General features: G+C 41.0%; 1 protein-coding gene across 1 annotated transcript; it reads right to left on the bottom strand.

Annotated features, from left to right (window-relative positions):
• Positions 1 to 2,450: 2,450 nt before the first annotated feature.
• RWDD3 (RWD domain containing 3) lies at positions 2,451 to 10,687 on the bottom strand. Its single transcript, XM_084211812.1, has 4 exons — positions 10,594 to 10,687; positions 4,881 to 5,359; positions 4,070 to 4,185; positions 2,451 to 3,971 (listed from the first exon to the last, which is right to left on the bottom strand). The coding sequence occupies exons 1-4, from the start codon at positions 10,676 to 10,678 to the stop codon at positions 3,857 to 3,859; spliced, it is 795 nt and encodes a 264-aa protein (XP_084067938.1). The 5' UTR covers positions 10,679 to 10,687; the 3' UTR covers positions 2,451 to 3,856.
• Positions 10,688 to 11,578: the final 891 nt, after the last annotated feature.

Raw genomic sequence — 11,578 nt, 5'->3', positions numbered from 1 at the left:
GGGTCATTCACACCAGAAGTAAGAGACAAATGCTCTTATTATAGGAAAATAAAATGTAACTACAAAACCACAAAAATCAGCCTTATTCACAAAACAATGAAATCTACTTTCATTTATTTTTAATTGATTGTGTCAAGGATTTTCATGTATGAGTTCTTACAGTGTCCTGTCCTCTCTGCAACATTAAATAACAAATTCAGGGGTGGTGGGGGAAAGAATTACTGAGACTACGTATGAAAACCAGGTGAATTCCCAGTACTGATTACGTCCTCCATTTATTTCCCTCCTCTGGATCATTCTTGTTTCCTCAACCTATATTTTGTTTTCTTCATACATAATAAGCCAAGGTATTCATAAAGACCAAGTTTTTTAGGACAAAACTGAGGTTTTATTGATTCTTCAAGCTGTCATTCCTACTGCAACATCTTTCATTTTAGCCTGATTTTTAAAGGAAGCTATGATTATACATCTGTATTGTCCATACAGAAGCAAGCATATTCATACTACAAAGTTTTCCTAGAACTTTTGAATTTAAGTAATTTCAATTAAAATGAGATGTTAACAACCTGAAAGAAACCAAGTACCTACAGCTTTGATGAAGAAGGTAAGAGGAGAAAAAATGCTATTCATACTTTATTTATGCAAGAAATAATCAATTTATGTACAATCAAATACCAAGCACAGGGGAACCCACCTGGAGAACACCATCAGGAATGTATCTTCTGCAGGGAAGGCTTCATGTGTGCTATAGCTTAGAAACTAGCAAGGCCACAGGAAACAAGGCTTTACTGACCATGCTGTTTGAAGAACTGGTTATAACACCACACCCACAAGAAAGTTAGCCTCTAATTTGTAAAATCACCTTGAATTTGTGGATTTCTTCTTCCTTGCAACTGAATTGTTAGATTCCAAGAGTTACATTCATTTCACTAACTTTTTACACAGTGATGCATTTTTTCCTTGCTTCTTGTTCTTCTGTATCCATGCATTTTGCTCTTCTGTGTCTGCCTCAGCTCCCTTGGAAGGCAGAACATGCACCACAAGACCCATTCTGATGACTTTTGTGCCCCAGAGGCTCACAGGCTTGCTCATCTCTTTTTACAATGAATGCAAACACACCATCAGTTAACAGACAGCTGCAACATCCTTCCAGAAGAACAGCCTTTAAAAATATTGCTTACTTGTCTGAACAGAAGATATCCTCCTACCCTTCAAAATAAGTGACTGATTGATAGGTAGGCAAAAGCATTTGCTTTAACAGAACCAGACTGACATCAGTTCTCATGTTCTCTGCTGTCTGAACTGTATCAAGCTGATCAGATTTGTAATTTTCCTGAAGCACATCAAACCAAGCTAGAAACTGTAGTTCTTTCCTACAGCAAACTTGTGGATTTGTCCAGTGTGAGCTAGTGAATAACAAATTCAACTATGGTAAAAATCCATTGTAAAAAGTGCATTTTCCATCTCCTGAAACACAGAAATCATCCAGCTTCTTACAACTTCATTTGGCAGGAAGATGAGCACACATCAGGAGAGAGCTGCAACTTACCCAATTGTAACTTTTTCTTTTTAATTGGCTGTTGCAGAATGCCAGCTCTGGCCAAACAGCTGACCAAGAAAGCATCAGGCAGTAAAACTCAAAAAAATACATGGGTTTATATTCAAGTGCTACTGGCAGCCACTGACACCACAAATGGCTTTTCTAGTAGAGAGGAAAACTTTAAATCTGCATCTAATCTTGAAAGAAAGATGATCACAACAACTTATGGCTCAAATATTTTTGAAGTCACATACATTTTGAGATCACATGACTAGGTAATGCCATTCAACCTGATTCCTAAAATCAGAGATTTACAATGCATCTGGCAAAATCTTAACATTTAGTTTTGCAGAGAGATACTGATTATGTTTTCTTATGCTGTACATGCATAGGCCTTTTCTTGAGCTTGATATTTGTCAGATCTGTCACACAGTATAAGGAGAGACCCTCTGCAGCTTTTCAAACTTTATACTGCACTAACACACAATTTTTCAACACCTGAGAATAGCTCGATTCTGGAAACTGTCATTTAAAATACATGTTATTTTAATATTTTAAGGATACTTCTGTTTTATTCTTCTTTGTAAAAGTAAGGATTCATCTTCACATGCCCTTAAAATGATAGAAAATTAGATTTGCTGTCCCTCAGGAAGCAATTTCAAAATATAGAACAGATTTGTAAAACCTGTTCAACCCAGTCTCTTTTCTACTGAGCCTGAAGTACTGTATGTAATAAACATGAAATACTCACTAAGAACTTTGCTACTATCTCAGTAAATTCGCATCAGTCCATAAAATGGCATGCAACAAATATACCTGAGACACTCCATATTAGGAAAATCACCAAACTCCTGAAAAACTTCAGAGACTTTCAAACAATATAGAACCCTTTATGCATCTGATATCTCAAAGAGTAAAATATAAAAATCTTCTTAGTCTGCTTTAGTTGCTTTTCTAGAATATATAAAGGAAGAGGTATGATCTCATGGTCTGAGCATGAAACACGAAATCAGATCTTGCATAATGATTTGCCAAACCCCACTTTCAGAACAAAACAACTAGTATGGGTCTTCCCCCTAACAATGGAAATAAATTAGTTTATACTGAATTGATCAAATCTTTTTAATTACAGAATACATGAGACATTTGGCTTCTGAGACAATTTTAGAGAGCAGTAAAGCACATGTTTAGCTACATGCTAAAGCCAATTGAAATGGCAAATGGCAGTGCTTACTACTAAGAAAATCATGACTGCAAAATTTTTATTACTGGATAATTCATCTAGTCTTGTTAGAGAACGGTTTCAGGTAAAATAGAAACAAAAGGACACACATTAATAATTGTAATAAATAAGTATCCAATCCTCCCTAGGTAAACAGAACTTGCACAATTCATGAAACTGTGCATATAATTTGTAACATCATACAGATGTAAAACACAAACTACTGATAAAAAAAAATTTACAGGTTGGCCAAGGCCAGTGACCAATCCAAAAAATCTCAAATAAACAAACAAAAACAACTTGGCAGAAGCCTTGAAAGACGGAAGACTGAAGTCTGTATATATACTGCTTTAATTGAATCAAGATATCTGAAGCTGCACAGACAGTGAAAACAGATAAAGTACAGGGAGACATCTGTAAACTATCAAAGAAAATATTACAATTGGCTCAACCTCAGCTTTTTATTCAATTTAAATCCTCCAAATGGGTGTGTTTATAAATTTTAGAATAAAAACAAATATTCAAAAAGACATTTCTAAGTTTTTTTCAGCCCGCAAGTGACATGAGCTTTTTCTTCAAATCAACCATCTAGTATTTGTAGTCAATTAAAGGGAGAATGAAAAACTAGCATATGAACTCCTAAGGGACATTAAGTATATGCTGTCCTCACATATTTAAATGGGTGTTTGCTAAGTTTTTTATGGAAATACCTTCATCCAGTCTTCCAAAGCAAAATTAGTCATGTGTTCTAACAGGCCATTATTGACAAATTCTACCACGAGGGAGAAGAATTGAAAAGCAGGGACTATAAAACAGAGTCTGACTAGAAGACTATTTTTTAAACATTATTTCTTCCCAGTCTCTCACGCTTGCCATGCAATTATAACAATCAACATCACATTGTTTTTTGACATAAATGTCAAAAAATTATCAGTTCTTAATGTATTAATTGCCTTCTTGAAAAAGGATGACTACTACTGGTATTTTTTGCAGAAAAGCTTCAAGATTGTTTTGCCACATTAGTCCTTTTATCTTCCATCAGCATCTGCAGTCAACTACTGCTTTGGTCAGAGGTCCAGTGGATTCTTTCAATTTTATTTTAAGAGAGGAGGAACAAACTCAGAGAAAAGAGCTTTAAGTCCTGCAGTCTCAAATTCCTTTTGTAGCTCCTCCGGTGCTGAATATTCTTTAACTTCAAACATCTGAAATCTACATTGTAAAAGGAAAACTCATGAATATGCCTGGATTTGTCAGAATGTAATTATCAATTCTGTTACTTTTCTATCCACAACAGGACTAAATTATACCTTTTATGCTGGGACTGTAGTTCTGTCTCACAGAGTATTCTCATCATTTTCTCTTTGCATTTCTTTCCACTTGAGTCCACATCTACCTTAGAAGTTTTCAGAAGAATCAAGTACTCCTAAATGACAAAAAAAATCCCAAAACACTACATGTCAACTAGTATTTCCAAAGTTTAGTAAAATGCAAAGTGTAGGGGTTTCTTTAAAACACAGCAATCAAACTTTGAAAGTGCCCATGCCAAAAAGTGCACGACTGCCTCTATTCATCAGTTTTGAGTTAAGCAGGCCTAACTGATTAAGAGAACATGAGTTAGAAAAGCCACAACATTCTCCAACATCACCACAAAAACCCACCTAAGGCAGTGGGAGCTTGTACGTTCAGACAAGAATTTCAAAGCCTGGGCATGCACTAGGAGCACCATGTGGTATTAAGTCAAGGAAAGAGACAGTTAATGAGCCAGAAATATGTCTGTTATTAATTCCTCACCAAAAACTTTTCCACTTTCTGGGGCATTTGGGAAATATGGGAAACTGAATCTAGGCATATTAAGGTCAGGAAACAAAGGGATATGGGGGTGTAGTTCTAATGGGAAGCAAAGCAATACAGGCACAGGTCTACAGGTATCACTGTAGACAGAAGAGAAGAGAACACCTTTTTCTTAAATAGAGAATAACGTTGCTGCGTCTTCCTACTCTCATAATGATCAATTTGCTTCCAAAATTGTTAATCTTAGAAAAACACACACAAAATATTCAGACACAGAGGTTTCAGTGGTAAATCGATAGAACTAGTCAGCATTCATTGTTCCTGCACCTTAATGCTGCTCCTGTCACCCTGAAGAAGAATCAATATTATCTTGCCCATGAACATCAGTCTTCCAGTCAGCCTTAGATTTGAAGCCCATTTTTCCACAGTTTTCACATATTTTGCCTTTGCTCTCATGTGATCTAAATGCAAAAGGAGCATCCAGATCCCATCTTCTGTTCCTTTTGACAAAGTAGTTTTTTCCTTGCAAACTGCTGCTGATTGTTTAACGACATCTTTAAGATGCTGCTGTACCCAAAGAATCAGATCATGTGCCATGGGCTCAGAAAGATGCTTCTTTGCTTGTTCAAGTAATTTCTCTCTCACATCCATACACTGGGCCCTTGTAAGCTGGTCTGAGTTAACAGAGATATCCGGTAGAGTTGATGGGTAATTGACTGGTAAATGAAATAACAGCTTTAAAAGTACATCTGTATCCAGCACTTCTTTCACACTGATTTGAATTCTAAATGAGATTCCATGAGTCTCTGGAAAATAGAAAAAAAATCCCAACATTAATAGTTTGAAGTTGAAATACACATATATCATTAAGTCATGTTATTTTCTTTAAGAATTCAACTCAAATAATTGACATTTCCTATAAAATAAGAGGGGGTGATTTTTTTTTTCCCTGCAGGGTGGGGGCTTGCTACCAATGGCTCAAGCTATACCTGCAGGGAATCCTGAAATGAAACACTTCTATAACATAGTAGAAGAAAAGTTATTAACACATTCTAAAAAGCATTCACACCTTTTGGCTCTTTCAAAGTCTAGACAAGCCAGTAATAAAGAATTGTCTCTCTCAAATACATAACTCAGCTTCCACAGCTCAAGAGCAAAAGCAAGGAAAAGCAAGGACAACTGAAAATAGAGACTTTTCTGGATGGACTCAGCACTGCCCTAAGTTTACTCCTAAAGAAATCTGTAAGACTTCTAACATCAATCCTAATGCAAGGCAAACAGGCTTGCACCAGGTATTTTTTAAGGCAATCATTCAAAAGCAGTTCCACACTAAGCACAGACTTGGAAAGAAAGAAGTAAGATTCTTTGTCCACTACGACTTGCAGAGAAAATAGACTTAAATATTTTCTGCCAACTCCTCTACAACAGTTGGACTGACATAAGGAAACCATCTCTGTTGGACACCTGACCTTAGATACTACATATATAAATATGCATGTACTCATATTAATGTATGTTTATATATCTTCATAGCTGCTCAGAATCTGTTGTAGGTTTACTTAACAATAGAATTATTTTCAGAGTGGAAAGGATAAACTCAGTATGCAGCAGGGAAGGCTGAAGATCACATCATCCTGATAAATCATATAATCAAAAATGCTTAATATGAAAGTTATGTACAGTATTTCATTTCATGAAATAAAATTTTCTTAACTAGAAGTTTCACAGAAAAACAATCCAAAACCTGACAAAGTAAAAAGCACGGACAAAGACCTTTCTTCCGCTCCTCTGCCGTGAAGTAAGAGGGTATCAATCAGACAAAAGATGATCTTCTTCAGATGTTCTCTGCTTCACCCCTTTGATGCATCCTAAACACTTCACTCCTTTTCTTTCAAAAATTGCTAAAATGTCAGGTTGATTCACTCTATGAGGGCAGGAGAAGCCAGATTTGAAAGGCAGATTAGAGGAGAGCTGAGTTTCAGAGCAGGTCTTTTGAAGTGACTTGCACTCTTCCCCCTCTACCTTACCTTGCCTTCCTTTACATGACAGTCAGATGAATTATGTTTGATTAGTATTACTGATGCCACTAACCAAGCTCTCACATAAAATGTATGATTTTATATTTGAAATCTACTGAAACAAGTGAAAGAACCTAAAAGTGACTTGGACAGGCAGAAGTACTTTAGAGAGCTTATCCAAGGGCTTGTTTTCAAACCTACTTCCTAGGTCATACAAAGAACTCTCAAGGTTAGAGAAGTCACAAAATAAAACCAGCAAACCCTCCAAACCAAATAACCAAATTCTAGCAGCACTATGAAGTCTCCAAGTCAAATCCAGTGGTGAAAGCAGTAGATGCAATTCCAGTGAATTCAATGAAATCACACCAAACCACGCCCATATTTACAGGGGCCACATATCAAAAGAGTCATTACCTGCCAACAGGAGTCTTCTATCCTCCAAGTCCCTACCAAAGGTTCCAGACTACTTTTAAGACAGATGTATTCCTCAGAAAAACACCAGCCTTGGAAGAAGACCCTTGGACATGGTCAGTAGTTACCGAGGAGGACCTCAGCCTTCCCACTCCCTTCTGTTTTCTGCTGCCTTGACAAATGTTTCTTCCTGGCACCTGCAGCAGTAGCTCCTTTGCCGGGCTCAGCGCACACAATCTCAGACACGGGCAGCAAACCTGCCCTGTGTGTCCTGGGGCCTCCAGAACCCTCCTGGCCCCCCAGAGCTGTCTGCACACACAGCCATTGCACCAGACAGTGCTGCTGCCCCAGGTCCCTCAGCTGCCCCACTCAGGGCAGCCCCACCTGGCACAGCCAGCTGGCATCTGCCCGAATGGGGCGAGCACTATTGAAATCCTGCCTGAGAACCACTTTGTTTTAAACCATGTTGCCACGAGATTTTAAAATGAACAGCCTATATAAGTTGAGAAATACTACTCTATCACCAGCTTGATTACAGTGACAGAAAAACACGTCACCTTTCTGATAATCCTTCTAGGATTTTTCCACTAGCTTGTCACAACAGAACTCACCAACTCAGAAGCAACAGAGGGACAGACAGGCCAACCCTGCCCCTCTGACAAGGGCCTCCTGCTGCAGCGATCTTATTCTTAAGCCTGCAAAAATCTCACACCTTTCCTTGTGATGAACTAATCTGAAGGAGGCAGAACAGCCTCCCATCCCAATGTGTATCACCCTGAGCCATCAGGAAAAGCCCAGCTGAGCTCATTTACATCTGCCTCAGACTTACTTTTTTAAAAAGAAGAATCAATTCAAAACCTTTGCAGGGCTACAGCATCTAAGTTTATTTAAACCTTGCAGCATCCATTTTCTGCACCAGCGCTGCAGACACTGGCAGAACAAAGAGCAAACCACGGGCGCCCTGCACAACCTGGCTCCAAAGAAATATTTCCTTTGTTTGCACATGCTACAAGGGCCGAGTTGTCTTCACAGCCACACGATGATTATTTCTGAAATAAAAGGTTGGGTATGACTGTTCTGCTGGCATTTAATGTGCTAATCAGACTAAACTCAATACATTTTAACTCATTCCCCCCCCCCCCCCCCCATAGCTGCATGCTTATCAGTATATTTAGCTCTAGCATACTTCAGATTTTTTCTTATGTTCCATGTCAACCAGACAGATATCCCCCTCCTCTCCTGCCCAAAGGCATTTTATGCAACACATGCAGTCTATTTTTAAATTCAAAAAATGGCACCTACTAACGTACAAGCTTAGAATATCTAAATATATTTTTATAGCAAGCTTGGTGAACAGACCAAAAGAGAACAGATTAACAATTAAATTATGGATTTCTATCTGTAACACTAATCTTTGCAAATAGATATGTAAAGTAAAAAAGATACACTGTAATTAGTTTATTTAAATTCATACACACATTGTGTTTTTATCAAAACCATTTTACATTCTGAATACTTCACTGTTAAATTCCAAGAAGCCAAAGTTTTTACCATACCAAGAGACCTGTAAAAGCATTCTCTTACATTCCTCAAAACCACGAATCCCCAATGGCCTCCTTTTTGATCCCATGGATCTACACACAAATTACTCTTAATGTCTTAGAGACTGCATAACATAACAGTCTTCCTGGAAGTTATGTCTGTGCACCCTTTGTCAATGACAATTTACATAGTTTGAAGAGCTAGCAAACATAATCTAATGACTGGAGCACAAGTTAATTGTATGCTGACTAGAGATTCTGCAGCTCCAACAAGTAAATTCCAAGAGTAAGAAAAATACCAGTAATCATTATTGTAAAATAATATTATCAATTTCAGCAGAAAACTATGGAAACCAATCAAATATATCTGATCCGACCATATCATGAACAAAGGCCCTCCAAGATCACATAACGATTTAAATAAAATAGCCTACTCCCATTGGGCACTTGTGGTGCCTTACTTTAGGTTCAGGAAGGGTTTTAAACCTTTTAGATTCTAGTAACTTATAAACACAAAATCATTTTTCCATATATGAAGCACAGAGAAGAATGTGCCTATATTCTTCAACAGATTTGGAGGAAAACGTGTAGATGCAATGTTCAGATATGCTCACATTTTTTAAAATTAACATCTGATAAGCCTTGATACTGCTTTTTCAAACTATGCCCAAAATAACATTCTTGGAATTTTTCACTTTAAAATAAAGCTCAGTTGAAACATTTCATCAATTATATCTTAAAAATACAAGACTAACCACCAATTTTAAAAAGTTAAATGGCAGAATTACACGCCTGCACTGGAGCAGGAGGTGTGTGGTGTATTTAGATAGAAAACTGGTGGGTTTAGATTACTGTAGTTAATTGTGTTCCCTGCAGACACTAATGCCTTCATCCAACCTCTCCTCTCAAGCACAGTCACCTACAACAGGACAGGACAACATCCAGATATTCAGAATATCTCCAAACTCTCCTGGCAGCCTCCAGCACTCAGGCACCCTCACAGTAAAAAAAAAGTCTCCTTATCAATGCCAGTTCTTTAGGGCTGAATACATACATGTGCAGACAAAATCTGACCACTACATCCATCTTTAGCAGCATTCCCCAGGACTTCACTGCAAGAAGCTGCTCCCTGTCTATAACAGGGCTGGGGAGCGGGGCAGAGCTCTGTAAGAGCTCCCGACACCGCGGACCTGTGGTACACAATACAGGCATACTGTGTGCATATATGTGCACGTGTATCTCTCTCCAATACATATCTAAGAGTTGTCACATCTGTGGGAGGCACCAAGCAAAAATTACTAATGGCCTGGATCTAGACACCAACACTTGCATATCCTGCCTGACAATTATGCCTGACAGAGCTGCTGTTGTATGCTGGAACTACTGAGATTTATTCTCCCTTGCTGAAGGGGCATCTTCACAGCACCATACAGCACAAACTGAAAAAAGCCATCTCTTAATACTATGTTCTGATCAGTGGCCACCATGGCTGGTGCAGAAACCACAAAGGCATCTACTGCACTCCTTGTCTACAGCATCCAGCAGCTAATGGGAGCAAGTACGACAAACTCTATCATTCCACCCACAGCAGACATGACACATCAGCCTCAGTACCCTGTCAAACCTACAGCCGTACACATCTTGCTGAAGCAGCAGTAACATCTGGCACATCACGGTGCCCAGGTACTCAGCTTACTCCAGAAAAACACAGAGATAACCCAATGCTTCTCACGCAGGCCTACAGCTGCGCCCTACTCAGTATTACCAGACAAATAACCGGTCTTGTTAACGTATACAAGATTCGCCTGCTTGTTTGCCTAGAGAGCAGCCAGCCCGTTCCCGGCGCTGCCCCTCGCGGCCCGCAGGGCACGGAGCAGGTCCCTGACTGTACCCGAGCAGGGCCCGCTGGGCTCCGCGCCCCAGGGGAGCCCGCCAGCACTGACACGCGGCGCGGCAGGGACACGCGACTGCGCCCGTGCTGCCCCGCGGCTGAGCCCCGCCGTGAGCGGCCCCGGGGGCCGGTCGGGCCGGGAGAGCCCGGGCTGGCGGCAGAGAGCGCGGCCGCATCACCTGAGGCCGCCAGCACCTCGCAGGCGCCCGGCTCGCAGTAGATGGCGGCGAGCGCCGACAGCTCCTCCTGCGCCAGCTCCGACATGGCCGCCGGCGCGCGCCGCCGCGCCCCCTGCCGGCCGCGCGGTCTGCACCATGGCCGCCAGGGGGCGCCGCCGGCCCGGACCGCGCCGCAGGGAGGCGAACAAAATGGCCGCACTCTGCGGCCCGCGCCGTGTCCCTCTGTCCGGCCCTGTCCCGAGGAGCCCGCGCCGTGTCCCTCTGTCCGGCCCTGTCCCCCGGCCCGGAGCACTGTGCGACGATCTGACCCACATGAGGAAGAGCCGGCTCGGCCTCTGCACGGACCGCAGCCGCACACAGCCCTGCGCAAACAGTTACTAGAATATAAAATATTTCTTATAGTCAACTACTGTGGCTTCACAACCCGTTAGCAGCCCTCCCACCGGGGCTGTGCATTGCCAACAGTAGCATTACGATGCCCGAAAGACGGGCTGGAAATAAATCCCCGGAGAGCAGTGTCCATTACAGAGCAGGTGTTTGCTTATCGCAGCGCGGGCGGTGAGGGGACAGCCCCACCGAGCTCACCCGCGCTCGTCCGTGCTGTGGTGTATTTATACAGCACTGCTCGGTATCACTGTGCCACTGCAAACCCTCACCTAGGCGCCAGAACTAACCTACACCGTGTGATCTGGTGGCGATTAAACCGGTCCCTTGCACTGCGCTTGTGCCTCCCCAATTCATCGGGCGTCTTTGATGAAGGCTCCAAGCTCTTCTTCACATCTCAACTTTTCAACTCTGTGTTTGGACCACACGCAGTTACAGTGTTCCTTGGTCTGTCTGGCCCAAATTCTTTGTTTTGTTGCTAATTGACTTTGCACTTCCCATTTTCTCATTAGTACTATACTTACCTATCTCTAAAGCTATCCACCTGGCGATTTTTTTCTTCTTTTTTGTCTATTCAGCATTAAGCAACTAGTTAACCATA

Source organism: Fringilla coelebs (genome assembly GCF_963513975.1).
Source record: "Fringilla coelebs genome assembly, chromosome: 9".
Lineage (NCBI taxonomy): Eukaryota > Metazoa > Chordata > Aves > Passeriformes > Fringillidae > Fringilla > Fringilla coelebs.
This window is presented reverse-complemented; position numbering and strand designations above follow the sequence as displayed.

What these genes read in the sequence shown, in the direction of transcription:
- RWDD3 (XM_084211812.1), bottom strand. Translation starts at nt 10,678, where the DNA reads ATGTCGGAGCTGGCGCAGGAGGAGCTGTCGGCGCTCGCCGCCATCTAC. An exon ending in GTGACAGGAGCAGCATTAAG is followed by an intron (nt 4,186 to 4,880) that starts GTGCAGGAACAA and finishes TTTGTCATTTAG; the next exon opens with GAGTACTTGATTCTTCTGAA. An exon ending in CTACAGTCCCAGCATAAAAG is followed by an intron (nt 3,972 to 4,069) that starts GTATAATTTAGT and finishes TTTACAATGTAG; the next exon opens with ATTTCAGATGTTTGAAGTTA.